Source organism: Notolepis coatsorum (genome assembly GCF_963971535.1).
Source record: "Notolepis coatsorum genome assembly, chromosome: 13".
Taxonomy (NCBI): Eukaryota; Metazoa; Chordata; class Actinopteri; order Aulopiformes; family Paralepididae; genus Notolepis; species Notolepis coatsorum.
In genome coordinates, this window is record NC_140177.1 from 68,767,321 (window position 1) to 68,791,222 (window position 23,902).

General features: G+C 48.3%; 1 protein-coding gene across 3 annotated transcripts in view; it reads right to left on the minus strand.

The window, feature by feature from the left end:
* Nucleotides 1–23,902, minus strand: part of shroom4 (shroom family member 4) — a 159,403-nt gene that overhangs the window by 10,765 nt on the left and 124,736 nt on the right. For all 3 annotated transcript variants that reach the window (XM_084327495.1, XM_084327494.1, XM_084327496.1), the window contains 5 exons: nt 8,603–11,762; nt 4,262–4,323; nt 2,458–3,432; nt 1,305–1,922; nt 463–592 (listed from right to left, as the gene is read on the minus strand). In XM_084327495.1, coding sequence (XP_084183621.1) covers nt 463–592; nt 1,305–1,922; nt 2,458–3,432; nt 4,262–4,323; nt 8,603–11,762 — 4,945 coding nt within the window. The remainder of the gene's footprint in view (nt 1–462; nt 593–1,304; nt 1,923–2,457; nt 3,433–4,261; nt 4,324–8,602; nt 11,763–23,902) is intronic.

A 23,902-nucleotide genomic window follows, 5' to 3' on the forward strand; every position in this document is an offset into this window, starting at 1 on the left:
TATTGGCATTAAAATGTAATATCGGAAATGGTTGGTACATTTTACATTTATTTAACTTTTATTTACCCGGGCAAGCAAGTAAGAACAAATAGTTATTTTTAAGTATGTTAAGTTTGCATAATGTTGTGTTAATTCCACGACAAGAGATATGTAATGTTAATTACCTGAAATTATTCAGTTTTTTTTAGGGGAAAACCCTGCATATATTGGTATCGGTATCGGAAATTAAGAGATGGACAATATCGGTATATCGGTAAAAAAGCCAATATCGAACATCCCTATAAAATATACATTTCTTTGTGGAAGATACAGTAGTAGAAATGTAGTAAAAAGATAAATTAAAATTATTATCCCAAAGCTCTTGATAATGTGTGTGTGTGTGTGTGTGTGTGTGTGTGTGTGTGTGTGTGTGTGTGTGTGTGTGTGTGTGTGTGTGTGTGTGTGTGTGTGTGTGTGTGTTACCTTATAAGACAGTTCGTCATCGTCGTCCCTCTCTCGGCTGTCAGATAAGTCCTTCATCTGAGACAGTAGCTGGGCCTTAGCTGCTGACGTGCTGTAGTAGGAGGAACAGCTGGAGCTGGCACCAGAGCGCCTGGATGGAGGGATGGAGGGAGAGCGGGGTGGAGGAGAGGAGAGGAGAGAGAATTAGGGGTTAAATCAGCGCGTTCACACATGCAGTTTAAAAGATTACTTTTAGATTTCACCAATTATACACTATACGATTCAAATATTCCAGATGTTCAATGGAGACACACACATACAAGGAATGAACCAAGGAAATCCAGGCCTTTGAACATGTGCCCAATGGGTCCAGCTGTCTGCCATCTCCATAACTTTTCCATTAACATCCATTCAAGTTCTGGCCAGGGAGGAATGTTATGACCCAGCCTGCACCGAAAATAGACAAGCCACGGCCTGGAGGGATACTAAAATATACTGGTATGATATATATTGTGAAGTGGCGTATCTCACACAGACACACACACACACACACACACAGAGACACACACACACAGAGAGACACACACACACACACACACACACACACCTAAAAAGAACAATAGCTGGAAAGAAAGAAAGAAAGAAAGATAACTTAGAGAGGCGGAGAGGAAGCTGGTAGAGTGAGAGAGAGAAGGAGAAAACCGTCTGTAGAGGATGTGGGAGAGAAGTAATGAGCTTAGTGGCCAGAACACTTCTGTCTTGTACACATCAAATGGCCTGTGTGATTAATGCATGGACACAGACACACACACACGCACATGCACACACACTACCACTACAAACTCTCCTCCTCTCCCTCTTACCTATCCAAGCTATTGGAGTTGTCCTCCATGGTGCGGTAGGCCCCTCTCCAGCTCTCGGTGCCCGACTCGCCCTCACTGCTCTGTGGGAAGAGCTCATCCAGGGTGATCCCCTCTCCGGTCCTCTCCCCGACCTCCAGCTCCTCCTCCAGGGACCCGCTCTCCACTCTCATCCTGCCCGACGGGGAGGTCTCCGAATCGGGTAGGATGTCGATGTCAGTCTCCAGCACCGTGACCGGCAGGGCGAAACACCGCAGCTCGCCGCCGATTGGGTCGCCCTCGAGGGGAAGTCCCTCCTCTTCCTGGAAGTCGTCGATGTCCGTTTCCATGGGGATGTCCAGCTCCGCCTCCAGGCTGTGGGCGGGGCTGGGGCTGAGGGTCGGTTCTGAATCCGGTTCCGATTCTAGACCCCTGTGGGGTTCTACGCCGGTGTTCTTCGAAAAGCTCTGGAACCCTCTAGTGTTCAGGAGCTGCTGCTGTTGCTCGTAGCTCACGGCGAAGTAGGATTCGGGAGATAATGCCCCGTTCTCGATGACAGGCAGTCCGGGAGCCGGTGTTCTCTCCCAGTCGGCCGCCGCTCTGCGACTCTGCGGGTGTTTGTACGGTTTCACCTCCGACAACCTGTACAGTGAGGATAGAACTGTTATTAAGTCACAAAGGTAAAAAGCACAACAAGATACAAAATATTCATGGAAAGTGATCATTCAGACAATAACTGAATGTCATGAAATCAATTACAGAACCTAGTTGTAACATAATGTAAATCATGTATCTATGCTTTTTTTTATTTATCATTTGTTTAAATGTGCTATAGATAACATTTTATGTATTATTTCTTTTTTTTTTTTTTTTTTTTAAACATCCACAGAGCTTTTAGAAAGGTGCGGAATAAAAGTATTGGTGCGGAATAAAAAAAGAAAATCATAATTTTTTTTCGGCTGGTCCAAAATGAACGTTGTTGTTTACATGTTGCATGCACGTATCCCTTCCCTATCCCCCCATTTCCCCACGTGGAATGCACCTGCTTGGATAAATGACACGCTGGTGCTCTAGTGCGACATCTAGTGGCTGAATGTCATCTATATAGTACCTTTAAAGTTGAACCTGTGCAAGTATTTGAACTCTATATTTGAACTCTGCATTGTGCCTATCTCACCTGGTTGAGCAATCTTCTGTTGTTGTTGTTGTTGTTGTTGTAGATGATGGTGGTGGTAGTGGAGGCAGCATATCCACTCTCTCCTGCTGCGCTCCATATCCACTCCTGGAGACACCATCCCTCTCTCTATGGGGCGGAGCAACCGGACGGAATGACCGCCTGGAGAGCATAGGACTCGGCGGGGCAGCGGTAAAGGAAGGGTCCTGAATTTGAGCCCGGTTCTGATTGAGCGTAGCGTGAGAAAAGGGGCGTTCCTGAACCTGGGGTTGATTCCGATTGGACGGGGCGGCGCAGGCAAAGGGGTGTTCCTGAACCTGGGGGGGGTGATTTCGATTGGACGGTGGGCCGTAGGCGGAAGGGGGTTGAGTCTGGCCACAGCTGCAGTGCCGACAGCCCTCCGACACCTCCTGTCTCCGCGGTGGGAGACTGTAGGACCTCTGTCTGGACGTCTCAGCCGGAGGGGAGGAGGTGTATGGAGCGCGAGAGGGTCGGCGCTCCTCTGCCGGGGCGAGAGACAGAGGGACAGAGCGGTCGGGCGGAGGGGCAGAGGAGGAACCGTGGGAGAAGAGAGGAGGCGAGGCGAAGAGGTTGTGGTGAGACGCCCTCCTGCGGTGGAACTGCTCCCACTTCGGGGGCGGCGGCCTCGGGGGAGGCGGGGTCTTCTTCCTGGCGGCCGAAACGACACTGCCCGCCTCTCCGCCGCCTCCTCCCCCTTCCTCCAGCTCGCTCAGCGGCTGGCCGCTCCCCACGGAGAGCGACGGCGACCAGCGGTGGCCGCCGACGAAGCGGAGGTCGTTCTCCGACATGGCGCGGCCGCGGAGCGAGAGGGGAGCTGGCGGGGGCGCGAGCGGAGACCCGCGGGGGTCGTCGCCGCCGCCGTCGCTCTGCCTGGGGGGGCCCCATCGAACCGGGTGGGACTGCTGATCGGAGCTCTCAGGGGGCCTCGAGGGGTCCCGCCTCCACCTCGGATAGTCCCTTCGATGGAAAGAGAGAGAGGCAGGGAAGTGGTGAGGCATACGCAAGGTAGATGTATTTCTCAGAGTGTGAAAAAGAGGAGAATCGGGTGCTGAATGAGTATATACAATACAGAATATGCTCAAAGACTAAAGACTATAGACAAAGAGAGCAGCAACATACAAACATAAAGACAGATCAAGAGAGGAGAGAGTGGATTGAAAAAGGGGCTTGTTGCATTCCAGGCCCACTGAACTGTTACCGTCTCTGGTCAAAATATGAGCTGGAGGAGTCCCCCCTGGCTCCCCACGCACATACCTCCATTTCTCCACTATAGCAACACATAATAGGAATCCACCACCACCTACTCAAGCACATATCATTACATGGTCGTCTCATAACCACGGATGATTATTGTTCCACACACTTAGACCTTGTTATACTTGATTCATGGCCAGGGTATGATTGAGTACCCTCCCCGTCTCCAAGACAATTACTGCAGGGTCTAAACCACCCCACCTGGACTCCAGAGGACGAATTAGGTGGGAATCAGGAAGCGATGGGAGAAAGTATGAAGGAGATGGCATGCGTTTGTCATATCCGCAATGCATGTGTGAAGCTGAGAGAGTTGAGAGACAGTAGGGTGGATGGATACAGAGTAATCAGGCTTAAATGTAACACGTTTGAAAGGGAACAATCGTTGTAACTTGTTGTAAAAGCCTTTTATAGAGTGAGTGTGTGTGTGTGTGCACGTGTGTGTGTGTGTGCGCGTGCACGTGTGTGTGTGTGCACGTGTCCATCTGGGTGTGTGAGCGCTTCGCACAGAACACACAGACAGGAAGTGGCTCACCTCTCGGTCAGGCTGTACTTCCTGTCGAGCTGGGCAGTTTCCTGTTGCCGGGCGGGATACGTCTGTGGAACACATTCAGCGGGTTAATTCCACCGATGGAATGCCAGACAAGCTTGTTACACACACACACACTAAGTCAGTCATCATACATACATAGTGAAATACGTATATATGTGTAATGCAAAAAAAAAAATTTAAAGACTGCGTTGAGTGAATGTAAAATAATCAAATTGAAGAGGTGAGATACAAATTTGGGTATATGAGAAGGATGGGTCTGTGGAAGACATTTTCCAAGGTTATTAATCCTCCAGCAGAAGCGCTCATACATACATATTATGTACAGAAATACATACTGTGGTAGAAAAGGGTAACCACTGCGCTCAGACAGGTGCGTAGTCCAATATTAATTATGCAAAAAAAGGGAGGTAGGGACCGCACTCTGAATATCGTTGTTTTTTATTTTCAAAGGACACAAAACGTTTTCAGCCATCCGGCCTTCATCAGTGATGAAGGCCGGATGGCTGAAAACGTTTTGTGTCCTTTGAAAATAAAAAACAACGATATTCAGAGTGCGGTCCCTACCTCCCTTTTTTTGCAGAAATACATACTGAAATATATAATGGGTGGAATGAAAACAAAACGATCAAAATGATGGAGTGCAGCAGAGACAATGGCTGGTAGTTATATGGGCAAAATATATCTGCGGAACACATGTTGCTCAGTATCCAGACTGTACATGATATAATAAAAATAAAAACGATGCAATGTAAAAAGAATATAATTTTGTGGCGTATTTGGGGCACTGGCTGTTCCGGGGGAGTTCACATGCCTTCGAGCAACATTGTACTATTGTACTTATTTCATGCCTATTCTTATGTCTGCACATTTACCTTGCCCTACCTTTATTGTCTTGTATACCTATTCTTATTTCTGCAATTTATGCATTCTTTTTTATTCTGTCAATTGTGTGCTGATTTGATGTCTATGTTCATTTTATACTAATTGCTGTGGGGTACTCTGCGTGAAAAGTGCTATATAGTTAGTTATTCATATTTATTATTAATATATTGTAAAAAGTTATGCATTGAAACGTCTGTAAAGTCTCGACGACATTGAAAATGAAGGTGACCTCAATTGTCTTTTCGAGAATAAATAAAGGTTTGATTGATTGATATGTGAGATTCCCACTAAGGAATGTCCTCGGGAGACAGCAAGACGGCTGTATAACTGAAAGACACGGACACAAAGCCGTATTTATAAAAACGTTGTGTCCTCTAGTTCTACGCGTTCACATAAGGCTCTGGTTCATTACGGCCGCAATACAGGATACGTCTGTAGAACACATTCGCTACGCTTATTATTCCACCAAAGGAATGTCGGACGACCTCATTGCACTCGTGTTACCGGTCCAAAAGAATACCCCGGCCTGTGTGCGTTAAGTACAGTATCTTACGGTGGCTCAACAAATGGTTATGTATTGGGGGGGGGAACGGGGCACGCCGGTTTGTCGTCTCACGTGAGTCACAAAACACCAGCTGAGGAACCTTATCTTAGAGGAAGGGAGCTAATCTTGAGATGAGCCTCTTCAGTCATGGTGACACTCTTAAGGTCATGAGTCAGAAAGTATGCGCTGTCCATTCAGGGCCATGATGGCATATAGGCCAAGATAAGATAAGATAACAGAAACCTAATGATCGCTGTTCGCTGTATGAATGGTGCTAGTGTGTCAGGTCTCGCCTGTTTTAGCTAATGTCGGTCACATTGATCTCTTTACATTTTTTTTTATTAAATTTTTTAGATCATATTGAAATCTGATGGACATCCTTTTAGTTCTGCAACTCTAGTTCAGGCTTTAGGTTTGTGTTCAAAATCTAAAAAAAAAAAAAAAAAGGGTAAAGAGAAAAAAAAGAAAGAAAGACTTGAAAAATGATGATGGAGACAAAAACACAGAGGTCTTTTAAAACCATGTCTCCATGACACACCAGCCCTGGGGTCCAATCCTGGTGCCAATAACCATTTACAACTATTTCCTAAATTCTCCTGAAACTCAGCTGGAGCTCTCAGAAGGGACCGGGCTGAGTGACAGACCGTGAATAATAACAATAATAGCCTTTTAATATTTCCATATTTTCATATTACGTTTCCTTCCGATGTCCAAGACACACACGCGCGCGCACACACACACACACACCCACACACACTCTCCCTATGTAAGGTCTAGGTCAGGTTGAGCATATCTATTCTTCGTATCATCAGTATTCCACTGCCTATTTCTCTGCAGGACTTCAATCAGAGCCAACTTCAACATACGTATTTTGTGTGTGTGTGTGTGTGTGTGTGTATATATATATATATGCATGTGTATGTGTGTAGAATACCTTATCGCTAGCCCTACAGTATTTCCACAACATCTGTTACCATTAAAGCAACTTGGACATCTTCGGCGGTAGATATAAAACAAGGATCCAATGCAGGGGTTATCACTGCGGGCATCAAACCAAAAACCTTTCATTTGAAATGGATCCCATCCCCCACACAGGACCCTGCGTGAAGCCAGCAGAAGAGCCACGGCTAGAGCCAGGGCTCTGTTTAAGACACAGACCATTCCTAACAAATGGCAATTTGGTTCAGCTCAATGTCGGGGGGGGGGCTGAGTGGACGAGAGGTTCATCGGAGTTCCAAAAGTTCAGAAGAAGAGGTGGGGGTCGTCCTATCGAAGGAATCTGCCCCCCCCCCCCCCCCCCCCCCCCCGCCGAGAACCTCAAGTGAAATTTGGGGTAGAGATGTAACGTAACACTGTTATTATTGTGGATGTGAAGGTCCGCTGTAGTCACAGTACCGTTCACCCCCAGTTGAATGGGAGCCTTGGACCCTGTCCCAGGCAGAGGATGAGCATCCACGCTGCGTCCTGAAAAGACACTTCTACATTCCAACCACAGTTCAATCGCAAACCGGCCCATTTTGTACCACTCGGTACTGGATCAAGAGGCCACTTTGCGGGGGGGGGGGGGGGGGGGACATTTTAAAAGTGGTCAAATAACTGCATTTGTGATTTTTGTTTTAAATACGATTTGGGACGGTCGCGTAAAAATTTCGAGCGGTTATTTTGGCAACGAATCCAAAATGTTGTGCAAACCTCATGATACTTGACCTATATCAAGCTCCATCCTCTTTTCCTGATCCTCCAATTACAACCGTTGCATTGCCTCCCTTGGATAAAACCGAAGCAACGCTTGTGATTGGAGGATGAAAAGTGGAACAGTGGAAGAAAAGAGGGCGGGGCTTGATATAGGTAAATTACACTCTGATGGTGAGACATTGCTTGCCATTGGCTGAGGGACCAGCCAATGGTCACTCGGCACTGAGGACTTGGGTCATTTGGTTCCGACAGGGACATTTTTACCACGTATACGACTTGTGCTTGCGATGCACTTGGAATTCCTTCAGCGGCAGCAACTCGCAAATTAAGTGGTTATGTGGGAAAGAACATCCAATTCAGCTCAGAACTAATTACACAAAACTCTAAAAAGGAGACTCTTAGAGGTTTTATGTATTATAAAATGCCATTTTCCCATCACCGCTGTTTGGGAGCATTGTATTTTCAAAAAAAGGAAACGTTTCAGAAGTTATTGATGGTGACATGCATTTCTAAAATAATACAGTTTCGTGGAGTTCATGGAACTCGCTCATCCCATGTAAAACTTTGGGTAATGTAAAGCCACCAGTATGCTGTACATGTAAAACCAAATGTACATGTAAAACCAAATGTACATGTAAAACCAAATGTACATGTAAAAATCTAAATATAAAAACGCTAAACGTGGGAGACAATAACAGTGGACATGGTGATGTACTGTTTGACATGGTGAGGTACTGTCTGACATGGTGATGTACTGTCTGACATGGTGAGGTACTGTCTGACATGGTGAGGTACTGTCTGACATGGTGAGGTACTGTCTGACATGGTGAGGTACTGTCTGACATGGTGAGGTACTGTCTGACATGGTGAGGTACTGGCACTAGAGGAGGTTCTGGCTCGTTCTCAACAGGTTCTGGCAGCTTCGGGTCCAAACAGGACTGACCTATCATGGTCGATTCACTTCACGTCCACGTCCAGAACTCAGCCCTTCATCTGAGCCTTCATCTCTTCCTTTAGTCCATAAATCTGACAAAACCGAGATGCAGGACAAATCCCAGGCAAACCAATCCCTACTGAGAACTAACCAGGCAATTATTTATTATTATTTATTTAATTTATTTATTTATACTTATTTATGAGCCTTATTAATGGGAGTGTGTTGCCGGAGCACATACAAGTGTGTATAAGTGTATTATTCTTACCTCTGTAGGTGTGTAGGTCCTTGGTGCGTATCCCTGGTGTAGAGGTTGCTGGTTCTCCTGGGGCTGACATGGGGTGTTGACGGGATAGAAGGCTGACCGAGGGGCCTGGTTTTGGGCTTGGCTGTGGGAGAGACCCTGGGTCTGGGACTGGGGATTGTGCAAGTTGTCCCTATGTTGGAAGTCTTGGTTTCTGGCTTCAAGGCCTGAGTTGCTGTAGTAGTCCTGAGCTGAGGTGAGTTGATCCTGTCTCTCGTTTTCTTTCTCTCTCTCCCTCTCTCTTTCTCTCTCGAGCTCCATCTCTCTCCGTCGTTCGAGCTCCAGCCGTTCCTTCTCTCTGGCCCTCTCCGTCTCTCTTTCCCGCTCAAGCTCCGTCTCTCTTTCCCGCTCAAGCTCCCTCTCTCTTTCCCGCTCAAGCTCCCTCTCTCTTTCCCTCTCTCTCTCCAGCTCAAGTTCTCGCTCTCTCTCCCTCTCCCACTCTCTCATCCTCTCCTCTCTCTCCCTCTCCTTCTCCATCTCCCTCAGCCGAGCCCTCTCAGATTCCAACTGCCTCTCTCTTTCCCTCTCCTCTCTTTCCATGTCCCTTTGCCTCTCCCTTTGCTTCTCCCGCTCTCTTTCCCTCTCCTCTCTTTCTATCTCCCTTTGCCTCTCCCTCTCTCTCGCCTTCTCCTCCCTCTGCCGTTCCATAGCCCTTTCCTCCCTCTCTCTTTCTCTTTCCCTCTCCCTTTCCTTGCCGCTACTGTCCGACTGCCTCCGGCCCTCCACGGTGTTGGGAAGCAGGGCATTTTCCTCAGGGAGTCCCCCTTGGTAGGAGTACCTCCTCTGGGCTTGGCTCTGACCGAGCTGGCCAGCCTGGATATCTGCGGCGGCGAGGTGAGGCGGTCTCCTCTGCTTCCGGCTCGTCAGCCCGGAGAGATTGGACACGGACACGCTCCTGCTGGTCTCCTCAAAGAACTTCATTCTGTCTGCGAAGGGCAGGATGTCGGACTCCTCCGTCCGAGAGGTGGAAGAAGAACGAGTCGAGGAAGATGCCGAGGTGAAGGAGCACACCCCGTGCCGCGACCCCGTCGACGTGACCCCTAATGACCTTTCACCCCTGGCTGCAAACCGCTGCTCTGGTTCGGGCTCTGGTTGGAGTTTGTGTTCTGGGGTCCAACGCCAGCGTCGGGCTTTGCCGGCAGGCGCCGGCTCCTCTATGACCCGGATACCGACACCAAAACTAGGTGAGCCCGGGTCCGATAGCTCATGGTTCTGGTCCTGAGAGGGGAGTTTGGACTCCATTTGGGTCGGTAAACCTTCATGTTTGGACTCGTGTGTGTTATGAGATTTCTCAACTGGTGCTGTGGTTGGTAGCTGGTTGAGGTTGGTGTTCGAAGAGGAGGTGGAAGAAAATCGTCCGTGACTTCCAGGGTTGGGAGCCTCCAGGGGGCTGACCGGTGGGAGGTATCCAATTTTGGTGCTCATTTGCTGGGCATACTGGTGAGCCTCTCCCGCCTCCTCGTGGAGCTCCAGACCCTCTTCTTCCTGAACAGTTTCCCCACTACAGAGCAGCCCTCCTGGACCCCGGCTCTTCTGAAGCTGGGCCTTCTTCCTCTGGATCTCATTCCGGAGGTTGGTGGCGAACCGCTCACTGCGACGGCGGTTCCGACGATGGTTCCTAGAGTGCGTCTTCTTCGTTGGCACCTCTCCTTCATCATCTACCTTTCCTCCTCCTCCCTGTTCTTCCAGTAGACTGTCCACACTGGCAGCGGCGCTGAGAGGCGCAAAATCTCTCTCCAGTACCCCGTCAGAGCTCCCCGAACATCCAGCGGGGTCCCCTGGTACACTTGCCGACCGGCCCCAGGGGTGGTGGTGCTGGATAGGGGAGAGGGAGCCACTAGTGATCTCACCCAGATCTCCAACTTCACCATCCCCATCCGTGAACACCGATCCTGGGGTCGAGCAGCAGCTGCCTCCCCATTTGTTCTGTGGGGCCTGGAGGTGGCTGTGGGAAGCCCTGTGACCTCCTAGGTCCCCGCCGAGTTCCTCCCTCGTGGGCTGGAGTGAGGAGGGAGACCACTGGCTGCTACAGGGAGACATGGATGGGTCTGAGGGGTTTGAAGGATCCGAGGGCTCCAGTGAAGAGCTAACACTATCACCATTAAACTGCAGAGTCTGGAGCTGCACGGCCAGGAGCTTATCAGGGGCACTGTGGCAGTGTACACCCGACGATGAGTGCTTATCCTCTGGGTTAGTGAGCTGAGACTCCCCCTGGTTCTCCATGGGAGAGACTGGAGGTAGGGGGCTAGGGATGGAAGGGGTAACGGGGAGAGGGGAGGACCTCGCTGGGGCAGGGAGGTGGTGGTCTGGGATGCTCCCTGGATCATAGTCTTTATTAGAGCTACCACTACTAAGATTTCTTAGTCCATATCTTTTGGTCCGGATGTTATAATAAGATTCTACGGAGTCCTCTTTGAGGTTCCCATTCCTATCTCTCATTTCCGTTGGCTCAGGGGGATAGCCGTTACGTATGCCTGGTTCACGGTTCAGGGGGGAGTCGCCGCTGTCCTCGCCGTCGTGGTAACGGGACCGGTCGGGGATTCCGACGGGAGCCGAGAGACAGCGTTTGTCCGCGTCCCCCTGGCGGCTCCGAGTGGCCCTGAAACTGTCCTTCCTCGTCGGAGGCTGTGGGGGATTCATTCTCTCCACACCTCTCTCTTCATCACCCCCTCTCTCCGTCTCTCCTCCCCTCATCTCCTCCTCGTAACAGCACGAGGCGGGCCTTTCCCTCACCCCGACCGGCCTCGCTTTCGGCCGGGTCAGAGACCGGCACTTGAGCGCCGGCGCCCGGCCTTCGTTGCGGGCCTCGCCCCCCGGCGCGCTCCCCCGGGCCGATGGGTCGGCGTAGCCTTTGCAAGTGTGGAGCAAGTTGTCCACGGAGCAGGCCTCGCCGGGCCTCAGCAGCACCGCGGCGTAGTCGGACGCGTTGGAGCTGGCCGAGAAGGAGCTGTAGGCCGAGTCCCTCTTGTTGTTGAAGACGGGGTCGACCGGTGAATTGTGGGAATCAGAGTACGGCGGAGCGGCAGGGGCGGTCTGGTCCAAGCTCTCCATGGAGCCCAGGGAACTACTGCGGTCGGTGGAGGAGTAAGGTCTGGACAGCTGGCCCCACTGCATGGACAAGTCACTGGAGGGGAGAGATGGGGAGAGAAGGAGGGGGGGGGTCGGAGGGGAGGGAAGATTGAGGGATTTATGGGGAGGGAGTGTGAGAAGACGAGGAGGGAGAGAGGTGTGGGGAGGGGGAAAAAAGACATTACTTTTGACGTCACCGCACATTCCAAAATAGATTGTTTCTCTGAAATAAAATACAAAGTACGATGCGATACAAAAGGAAACATCGCAATAAACTGCAACAAAATAAATAAATACAAAAGGCAGATGGTGTATACAGTCCAGCGATCTGTTTTATATCAGCCCAGAGCTGGGGAGCTGCAGCGGCTCGCATGTGTTTTTAAAGACCCTTTAAGGAAAACCTCTTTAGGCGGAGAAGGGTTTCCTCCTCATCAACTCTCGCAGCCCGGAGTCAAAATCTTCTCTAAGTCATGCCTTGATTCCTCTCATCCTCTACCCATCCCTTCTCCTTCTCCTTCTCCTTCTCCTTCTTCTTCTTCTTCTTCTATTCCTCTCTTAATTTCTCTTCCCCTCTGTTTTTGAGGCAAGAAACACACTCTCTTCCCAGACTAGCTTTGTATCACTCTTGCAAACACTCTTTGGGGAAGATAAAGACAAGATTCCCCCTCTTTTGGTACTAGAGAGACCTGACCTGACCTCAAAACTAGTCGGTGTGTTCCTTTAAGGAACCTTGCCCCTGATATGTGGGGTATGCTACGGGCTCAGCAGGTAATACACACACAGCGCATTCTTGCGATGTTCCCTCCCGACTGAGTTTGAATAGCATGTTTCCTTCTCTTATCACTCTCCAGTCCATCGTCCTCCATCTAATAAAAGCAGAGATGCCATGAAATCAATTTGACAAAAGAGAGGGGGCGTCACGCTCAGGGCGCCATGTACCGGTGCCGATGTCACGGGTTCGAGTCCAGTTCATGACCTTTCCCACGTGCCATCCCCACCTTCCTCTCTCGTCTTCCTCAGTCCACTGCACACATGTTCTGATCAAATAAATAAATACTTATAATAAATAAAATAAATTATACTAATAATAATACATATTCCCCCAAATATGCTTTGAAAGGGAAGCAAGAAGGATGTAGGCCATGAATCAAAAGGGAGAGACTGACTGCTCTATAGATTTGACCTGGCCTCAGAGGAACAGAGGAAATGAGGCTCAGACAGGAAATGACAGTCACTCCCACCCAATTAGAACACAATGTGGAATGTGTGTGTGTGTGTGTGTGTGTGTGTGTGTGTGTGTGTGTGTATGCATGCACAGACACAAACACACACTCACTCATCTATCCATTTACATTTTAAATTTAGCTGAGGCTTTTGTCCAAAGTGACTGACAAGTTCTGTACGACAGGTCAGCAGGAAGGGTACAACTCTATGAACAATGTTTTTTTCTCGTTTCCTTACTCTTTAATTTCAGATATTGATTGAATAAGTGTGTTTTTAGAGTTTTCACTCACTCATTCGCTCACAATCTCTCATGTAGCATAGCATGTACAGTAAGATGTGTTTTCATATGGAATCAGATTCACGTTAATGTGTGTAAAAATTTATATATAAAAAATAATGATAATAAGGGCGGCTACGTGGCGTAGTGGGCAAGGCGCTCGCCACGAAATCTGGAGACGCTGGGCTCGGCTGTTCGAGCCCAGCGCTCCACATTAGCTTTCAGTTTAGCTGGTCGTCCGTACTAATACACATTGGCCGTATTAGGGGGTGGGAAACTGATGGGTGGGGATCGGGCGTTGTGGACAGCGACTCCTACAGGTCGGTTGGTGCGCCTGCGCAGTGGAATCAGGAAGTGTCGGGGGCAGCGTGAGCCTCCCACGCGTTACTCCTCGCCACTGAGAGATCGAGCTGCGCAGGTGAAAAGATGCGACTGCTGTTACCTCAAGTACCGGAGGGGACTTGTGCTATGTATGACTTAGTCCACACTGCAGCCGGCTTGTGGGAGGCAAGAAACAGCGTTAGTGACAGGGGAGGGTTGAATTGGATGATACGAAATTGGGATGGGAGAAAATATAGAAAATGGGAGAAAAAGTGGATAAAAAAAAAAATAATAATGATAATAATTACAAAAAAAACACAGCTAAACACACCAAGCCAGATTTCTGTAACTACAAACACACACAAGCACACACTGTTGTACGCACGCACACACACATGCAAACACGCACACATTTGCATACTGTACTAAATGTCCCTCTCTGACAAACACAGTTTACTGACTGTCTTCCTCTCTTTGTCTGTATGTTCTGGGAGACACATGTTATTGTCCTCATCAGATGGCACATTGTGTGTGTGTGTGTGTGTGTGTGTGTGTGTGTGCGCGTGCATGTGTCTGTGACTCTGTGTGTGTCTGTGTGTGTGTGTGTGTGTGTGTGTGTGTGTGTGTGTGTGTGTGTGTGTGTGTGTGTGTGTGTGTGTGTGTGTGTGTACACAGTATAAACCCAAGATGAGGTCAGTCATGTCTGGCTGTGGGAACTGAGGGACAGACACACACACACAGTCACACACACACACAAACATGCCTGTGCACGTACGTAAACACAAACGTAGGCCACGCACATAAAAACGCATGCGCACGCACACCTATACACAAACACACACTCACCCGCGTAGTGACCTAATAGTGGCACATTATATCACTGTGTCTTATCAGAATTAGAACAGGGCAGAAGGCTGATAAACGGATATATATGACGTCTGTTTTTAATATGAGTCAGTAAATAAACACACAACTTTCCCTTCATGGGCCGACGGTTCGTCTTTTGTGGGACTGTGGTTTGCGAAGCTCTGACCGCGCTCTCGTTCAAACCACCGTACGTTTCCGTTTCTCCAAGCCGCCCTGTGTTTGGATACATGTGCGGACTGGGGTCCGTCAATATCCCAGAGGGGATTTACTATGAAAGTATAGATCAGCGGTTCTCAAACTATGGGTCGCGACCCAAAGTGGGGTCGTGGGTAGGTGACTGTGCCAGTGCATTGGCAAGTAAAAAAAACTTTATTTATTTTATGTTCTGGCAACATATTTTGGCTAAATATGCCTCGTTTTATAAATGTGTATTGATAACATAGTGCTGTAATTAAATGTTCTAATAAATATACATGATCAAGTTTACATTTACATTTAGTCATTTAGCTGACGCTTTTATCCAAAGCGACTTACAAGTTCTGTGCGACAAGACAGCAAGAAGGGTACAACTCTATCAGCTGAGTAACAATGTTCATCAAAGTGTTGCGTGTTACAGTGTAGGTTAGTTTATTAGGACAAGTGCATGACAGTAAGGTTAGTCAGGGTTAGATTTTTTTTATTTTTAATTTTTTTTAATCATTTCAGATAATGGTTGAAGAAGTGCGTCTTTAGTCGACGGCGAAAGATTGGACGGGATTCGGCTGTCCTAACTGGGATGGGTAATTCATTCCACCATTGTGGGGCAAGGACTGAGAATAGGCAGCTTCTCTTTGATGACCCTCCGGGAGCTTGGATAGGAGTAGGTCTGAGGCGGCCAGAAGATGCAGAGCGTAGGGGTCTTGAGGGTGTGTAGTTAGAGACCATTGACCGGAGGTAGGCGGGAGCGGTTCCCTTTGCCGCACGGTATGCTAGGTCGAGGGCCTTGAAGCGGATACGTGCAGCAATGGGGAGCCAGTGCAGGTCCCTAAGAAGTGGGGTGACATGGGCCGACTTCGGTAGGTTTGAGATCAGGCGGGCCGCTGCGTTTTGAATGAGTTGAAGAGGCTTGGTGGCAGTGGCCGGGAGGCCAGCTAGCAGTGCGTTGCAGTAGTCGAGGCGGGAGATGACTGTTGATTGGACGAGGAGTTGGGTGGCTTCTTTTGTCAGGAAGGGGCGGATCCTTCTGACGTTGCTCAGGAGGAATCTGCAGGTTCTGGTTGTCGCTGCGATGTGAGCAGAAAAGTTCAACTGGTCGTCGAGGACAACACCAAGGTTCTTGGCGGTCGGCGACGCGGTCACAGCTGCATTCTCGACTGTGATGGAGAGGTCGGTCAGGGGGGAGGATTTGGCCGGCAGGTGGAGCAATTCTGTTTTGCTTAGGTTCAGTTTGAGGTGGTTGGTCGTCATCCAGGCGGAGATGTCGGACAGACAGGCCGAGATCCGCTCAGAGATGTGGATATCTGAGGGCGGGAAGGCGAGGAAGAGTTGAGTATCATCGGCATAACAATGATATGAGAAGCCATGAGACGTGATAATGTTACCCAGTGATTTAGTGTAGAGGGAGAAGAGAAGGGGTCCTAGGACCGAGCCCTGGGGGACACCCGTCCGCAGGGGGCGGGTGGCCGACAGAGTCCCTCTCCATGACACTTGGTAGGAGCGGTCGTTGAGGTATGATGTCAGCCATGTCAGCGCAGATCCAGCCACTCCCATTCCTGCGAGGGCCGCGAGGAGGATCTGATGGTTGACTGTGTCGAAGGCTGCAGATAGATCTAGGAGAATCAGGACAGAGGAGAGGCCTTTCGCTTTTGCTAAGTGAAGTGCCTCTGTGACCGCAATGAGGGCCGTTTCTGTGGAGTGGCCAGTCCGGAAGCCAGACTGATTGGGGTCTAGGAGGTCATTCTGTAAGAGATAAGCAGTAAGTTGGTTGGATACAGCACGTTCAAGTGTTTTAGAAAGGAAGGAGAGAAGAGAGACAGGACGATAGTTGGCTATGACGGTGGGGTTCAGGGTTGGTTTTTTTATGAGGGGCGTGACTCTGGCTTGTTTTAGGGAGGTGGGGACCACCCCCGAGTTGAGTGAGGAGTTGATGGTTGCAGTTAGGAATGGGAGGATGTCCGGTGCTATGGTCTGGAGGAGTGGGGAGGGTAGCTGGTCCAGCTGGCATGTAGTCGGACGGTTCGACGTTACCAGTGTCAGGGTCTCGGCTTCTGTAATGGGAGAGAAAGATGACAGAGTGAAGGATGAGGTTCTCGATTCAGCGTTTGGAATGGGTGGGGGTTGGGAGAAGGAGCTGCGGATGTTCTCCACTTTTTCCTCAAAGAAGATCGCAAAGTCTTAGGCAGAAAAAGATGAGGGAGGAGGGGGTGGGGAGGGAGTGATGAGGGAGGACATGGTAGCATGCAGTTTGCGAAGATTCTTGGCAGAGGCCTCGATCCTATGGTGAAAGAAAGAAGCTTTGGCATTAGTAATGGTTTTGGAGAATGTTAACAAGAGGTTGTGATATGTGTCGATGTCAGCAGTGAGGCGTGACTTTCTATACTTCCTCTCAGCCGCTCTCAGGACCTGTCTTTGTTCTCTCACTGCATCCGTCAGCCATGGACTGGGTGGGGAACGGCGGGCAGGTTTCTCAATGAGGGGACAGAGCTTGTCGAAGAAGGTTGCAAGGGCTGAGAGGAGGGTGGAGGTTGCCATCTCTGTGGGGAGAGCAGAGAAGGTGTCACTCAAAGGTAGAGCGGATATTATGTCAGACGAGAGGGTGGAGGGGGATAGGGAGGGCAGGTTGCGTCTGAGTGAGACGGTTTGAGTTGGGGTGAAGACCTTTCGGTTAAGCATGAGAGTTAGTGAGAAGGATATGAAGGAATGGTCAGATACATGTAGAGGAGTTACCGTGGTGTTAATGATGCTGGAGTTACGGGAAAATATGAGATCCAAGGAGTTGCCTGCTTTGTGGGTGGGAGGCATGGCAGTGGGAGTCAGGTCAAATTGTTGTAGGAGGGAGACCACTGGGACCGACTGAGATGAGTCAGGCAGGTTGAAGTCGCCCAATAGAAGGAGCAGGGTACCATCTTCCGGTAAGGAGCTTAGAAGCATGTCCAGCTCATCTGTGAAGTGATCGAGGGGACCTGGAGGGCGATAGAGTGTAACAATGGTGATATTGAAAGGATTAGAGACAGATACTGCATGATATTCGAGGGAGGAGAGTGACAGTTCTGGGAGTTGCGTTAGGTTTGTAGCCCATGAAGGAGATGTCATGAGGCCAGTGCCTCCACCCCGTCTGGAGGGTCGAGGTGTGTGAGTGAAGTTATAGTTTGTAGATAATGCTGCAGGTGTTGATGAGTTATTGGGGGTTATCCAGGTCTCAGTTAGAGCCAGGAGCTGCAGATTTAGACTCTGGGGGCGTAGGCTAGGGATGCACCGAATGGGAAATTCTTGGCCGAAACCGATACCGAAAATAGGAAACAGTTGGCCGAAAACCGAATGCCGAAAGGCCGAAAATGATTAATATAAATATATATATATTTTTTTAGCTACCTGATTATGGCAAAAGACATGATTATGGCTAAACTTAACTTAAATAATATTAATAATCACTATTATGGGCCCATAAAACATTTATTCAGCACTTTTGAATGCATACATTAATTCCAGACTGTTAAGACTAAAAGACTACAACGATTGATGACGACTTCCTGTCCTCGCATTTCCATTTCCGGTTTAACGATAATACATTTTCAACAACAGATTGCTGCTAATTAAACACTTCATTTAAACGGAGTAACGTTAACCTTATGTCGAGTTCATACGTGTAGTGTAGTATGAACTCGTCATAACGTTAACATTACTCAGTGTCCACTGTTGCTGCCACCGTTGCGTCGCAGATGGATGGTACACTGTTAGCTTCGTAGCTAATCCGCTCCTAGACTACTGATAGCAGTACCGTTAACGTCGGAGCTGATCAATACTCAGTTTTTTTCTAATTTAGTTTAGAACCGGGTTTCGGGGGGCATCCCTACTCCCAAGAGGAGTTAGTTATCACAGGCTGTAGAATGCAGGAAGAGCTGCCAAGCTGCGCACGTTACATGTTGCGCATGCTACCGGTAACGGTAATCCGGTATGTCTGTAGTCGCGTTTTGATGACATCATCACAACAACACGTTATTTGACTTTCGGTCATAGATTTTCGGTGCTAAAACCCTTTCGGCCGAAAGCCGAAAGAGCCTTTTTAACCATTTTCGGCCGATAATTTTCGGTAGCCGAATTTTCGGTGCATCCCTAGCGTAGGCAGTAATGAAGTCAGCTTTCTTGACTGCTGATTGACAATTCCATAAGCCTCCCCGTACTGTGACAGGTGTATTAGTGGCTGTAGGAGGGTAGGAGAGATTAGCCGGGTTGCTAGCAAACTGGCGTGGATGGGTTGAGTCTGTTCTGGAGGAGCAGATTGTGCATATAGGTATGAGGCACATTGTGGTGTCAAGAGTGGCAGGGAGAAGGTTGTAGGGAGGAAGAGAGATAGTGGGGAAATAGCAGTGGGAGGGAAATATGGGATTATGGTGTACTTAGCACTGGGTGGATCGGTGGATCCCTCGGCGGATAACTCTCTTCGTTTCTCGACGCTAAGCCAGCAAGTCTTTAAATCACTATCACTAATTACTGATGAGTGACACCTGCAGCAAAAGGCCACACCTCCAGTTTCTGTCAGCTGGGTGAAACTAATTACAAACAATTTCCACAACACAATTTAGTCACACACTTCAAAATGATGTACACAGTATTATTCAGTTAAAAGATCCTACCCTCTCTGCTGTTGTCATCAGTTCAACAACGTGTGCTTTTATTTTGATATTCCTTAAAGGGGACCTTCATTGCTATTCCTAGCACTATTTGGGCAACTTTACACAATTCCTGTGAGTCTATGGAAGACATCTGTAAGGTCTATTTAAAAAAAAATCATTGTTTTATATTTCTAATGGAGTACTCAAAAGCATCATTTTCCAGCCTCAAGATTTCAGCCTGTTATTGGCTGGGCTCCGCCCATAAGCACTTTCAGTGACAGTCATCCACACAGTCTGCGAGTGGCAGGGAGAGAGAGAGAGAGAGAGAGAGAGAGAGAGAGAGAGAGAGAGAGAGAGAGAGAGAGCACTGTGTAAACACAGCTGCGTGCGAGAGACGCAGGTCCCCTTCTCTTTCTCTCTCTCCCTCTCCCGTTTGAGGAAGTCTTACACTGTGCCGCGCGCTACAGCTATAGACGGGGCGTTATATATGCTCCCGAATCGAGAGATAGAGAGGGGGAGAGAGAGAGACCGACCGAGAGACGACCGAGAGACAACAGCGCGACGCGCGTGTGTGTATGTGTGCTTCGCTCTGTCGCGAGGGTCTATCTGATTCTCCCTCTCTCTCTCGCTCTGTCAAACCCTGTTTGGTGCGCTACAACCACAGAGCCAATCGGATCACTATCCGCGCCATCCTCGCCACGTGACGTCACCATGCGAGTCAAATCAGAATGACCTGATTATTTCGACCAGGAAATGAATGCCCTGAATGACGGCAATCCGCCAATATGGTATTTAGAGACACAAACACATTGATACTAACTCCTATTACTATAATACAATGCTAGACACTGAAAAAAGACATTTATAATGCATGTCACCTTTAATTCCACGTTGAAATTACGCCATACATTAAGTGTGGCTGCGTCATTCCAGCCTGTTGGCTCCTCCCACTGGGGAGAGAGGAGGATGTAATTGGACAGCTTCACACACACACACAGCTGTCTCCCAATTAACTCAGGCTTCTGAAGGAGAATAGACAACTACCCTCAGAGTGTGTGTGTGTGTGTGTGTGTGTATGTGTATGTGTATGTGTATGTGTATGTGTGTGTGTGTGTGTGCGTGCGTTAGCTGGGAATGATGGACAGAGAGCTGGGAGGGAGCACACACTGGAAACAGTGGGTTTTGTTGAGACCGGTAAGCTGGTAAGCCCGGCATGGTTAGGGACTGACCTTTCGGTGAATTAGTCAGGTGCTCCAATGGGAGCCAGTAGTATCTTTTGTATTTTACCACATTTTAGATGTTTTTGTTTTCAATAAAAGCCCCAGATTAATGTACAGCCTTGTTGCTCATTTCACCTACCACTTGCTACTTTGCTACTACCCCCACTACTTGCTACACGGCTGAGTCATCCTTCAAATACATTTCTAATTCCAAATTTCATCCCTGGAGCTGCTGTGCTACTCAGTAGAATGTAGCTCCATCATGGAGACAAAAAAGTAGCATCTAACCCGAAATGGCCGGATGCCATTTTGCCAAATCGGCATGGCCGCAATTGTGACACTTTCACCTTTTTACGTAGTAAGGTTCTCAACCTGGGGTCCGGGGGTTCCAGGGTGTCCCCAGAAAAATGGGGAAAATGTAAATGTCACTATTATTTAATTGATTAGACGTTGAGCTCAATGATGGAATGTACAGGAATGACTATTCCAATCATAGGTCTCACACGCTTCACTGTTATCTGCCCAGCTACAGTATAGACAACAGATATAGAGACAACATTATAATGGACGAAATCCACAAAAGGAATCCCAACCCGAGGACGACATGAGAGAAAAATGGCCTGCCGTGAGAATATGGAGTACCTGAGACAACATCAAATGGGATAGGGGTCAACTGCCAGTTTCTGATGTTCTGATTGGAATTGTTAGCTTTTTTTTAAACACTTATTAAAACACGAGTAAATGTATCAGGAGTGTAAGAGCAGCTATGGCAAAAGTTATGAATATATCGTGACGAAGGTTTAACAGAGGACGATCCAAGATTGTCATACATGTAGCCATTATTTGTAGAAGATGGGAAACCGAAGAGGCCCGCTGGCAAACAGAAATAATGTTTCTGTATGTCTTTCACAAATGGCAAACATGAAAAAAATGCCATTCATGAATAAATGTCTTCAGTGATAGCCGCCGGCAGGAAGCGGCATATAGGAATGCGAAGCCGACGTGTATGTGACCTCTGACCTCTGCATTCGGATCCTGGATCTGGGCCAAAGTAGTAGAGTTCAAGTCGACTATATTTGTAAATGGCTGAGAAGCGCTCCGTCTGCATGTCCGTTCACATGAGGTCCAGTTCTGAAGCTACTGGTCTGTATGTCCGTTCACATGAGGTCCAGTTCTGAAGCTACTGGTCTGTATGTCCGTTCACATGAGGTCCAGTTCTGAAGCTACTGGTCTGTATGTCCGTTCACATGAGGTCCAGTTCTTTTTTTTTATCACATTTTTTTATTATTATTCACATGAAACAAGACAACACATTAAACACAATCACAATACATAGAACTTCACAAGAAAATAACAAAAACAATAATAATACAGAATAACAATTTATACAGACAAAGAGAAAACCTTCAAAATTTTAAATCCAAGGGGTACTATCCAATAAATGGTTTTTCCCAGTGTTCAGCCCCGATTCCCGGCTGTGTGACCTTATATTAATAAAACGTACATCTCCAATTCACCACAAGGACCACTTTTTGAGAACACGACCCGAAAACAGAACCTTCATGAAAAAACAAAAACCTGTAGAGGTGTTCCATAGACTCACAGAGACCGTGTAAAAGTGACCAAACAGTGAAGAAATAGTTAAATAGCTGCCCCCCCCATAAAATCCCCAGCTAAACTCAAGAGGACAAGACAAAAGACAAGACAGACAAAACATTTCCTCCTCCCCCTCCCAAGAGACCCCCGGACTCACCCGAACACGCACCTCAACCCCGCTCAGCCGCACACGGCGGTCCTGACCTTTTCGGCTGCTGCAAACCACCTGCCTGTCCCACCCCAATCACCCGCGCCGTGGATATCTCAAGATAAATCACATCCAATAGTGTTAGGGACCAGTTCATCACTGTAAGCTTCTCAGGCTCCTTCCATCTCATTGCTATTAGCTTCTTCGCTGCTGTGACACCCGCTAGGACAACCCTTTTTAGTTGAACGGACGCAGGTAGTGTCGTTATATCGTTCAGGAGTAGCGTAACAGCTGTGAATGGGATAGTTAAGCCACACAGATCTGAAAGTTTGTCCGTTATTGACCTCCAGAAGCGGGCCACTGGTGGGCAATCCCAATACATATGCATATAAGTGCCAGTGGCCTTTTGAGAGCACAAAGTGCACCGAGAGTCGGTTATCAGGCCCATAGCAAATAGCTTCCTAGGTGTAAGATAGGTCCTATGAATATAATTAAAATTAATTTGCTGGTGATTGGGGTTGCGGGAAGATAATGCCACATTTGCCCAAACATCATCCCAGTCAAACTCGGGGTCCAACTCCGGGATATCCACACGCCAGATTGTATCTAATGATACATTTTTATACGTGGATTGAATTAAGAGCGTATAAAAGTCTGAGACAAACCCTCTGGATGTCGTCCTGTCCACTATGAGCCTGAGGAAGGGGTGTGGGTGCAAAGCTTGAGCCCACGGCACGCCATGCGCCCTCAGTGATGACCTTAGTTGAAGGTAAAGAAAGAAGGGCTCGCCGGGAAGATCATAAAATTCTCTTAAGTCCTGAAACGCACGGAGGCCGTTCTTATCATAAATATCCTCCAGAGTATGAACTCCCCTCCTTTGCCATTGAGGAATATTAACCGGCTTGTGCCCAACAAGTAATTGCTGGTTATTAAAAATTGGAGAGTCCAGGTGCCATGGGCATTTAACCCCACACGACCTCTGTACATTACGCCACGTTTGGATCACGTGAGTTATGATCGGTCCATACCTCAGACGGCATTTCGAAATAGAGACAGTGGAGTACACCACATCCTGCAATCTTAGCGGTGAGACCGCCGCCGCTTCTAAGGAGCGCCAAGATACAGCATCTACAGGGTCTAGCCAGCACATCAGAGGTCTCAGTGAGAAGGACCAGAAATAAAGCTTAAAATCATGGATTGCGAGGCCCCCATCTTGTTTCCTACGTTGAGTAGTAGCCCTTTTGATTCTCGGGCGTTTGTTATTCCAGATAAACTTAGATACCATCGATTGTACCTTGCGCCAGTGGTCTATTGGGGGGGGGGGGGGCAGGGGGAGCATTGAGCTAAGATTATGGAAGCCCGGGCTTGTAAGGAGTTAGGAAGGGACGACCACCTGTCTAGATCCTGGCGTATTTTATCATAAGTACCCGTGAAGTTGTACTTAGTAGTTTGATTCAGCGTGGGGAATATCTCTATGCCCAAGTATTTAAAATGTTCTACTATGGGGATATCAGCTGGTAGTCGTACCGCCTTGGCCAGCTCATTAAGAGGTAGGCAGGCTGATTTGTTCCAGTTAATCTTAAAGCCTGACATTTGACCAAAGTCGTCGATAATTCCCAATAATTTTGTGGCCGACCGGGAGGGGTCGTCCATAAAAATCAGCAGGTCATCCGCATAGAGAGCAATTTTGTGTGGAGTATTATTGACCATTATGGGGACGATGTCCTCCGA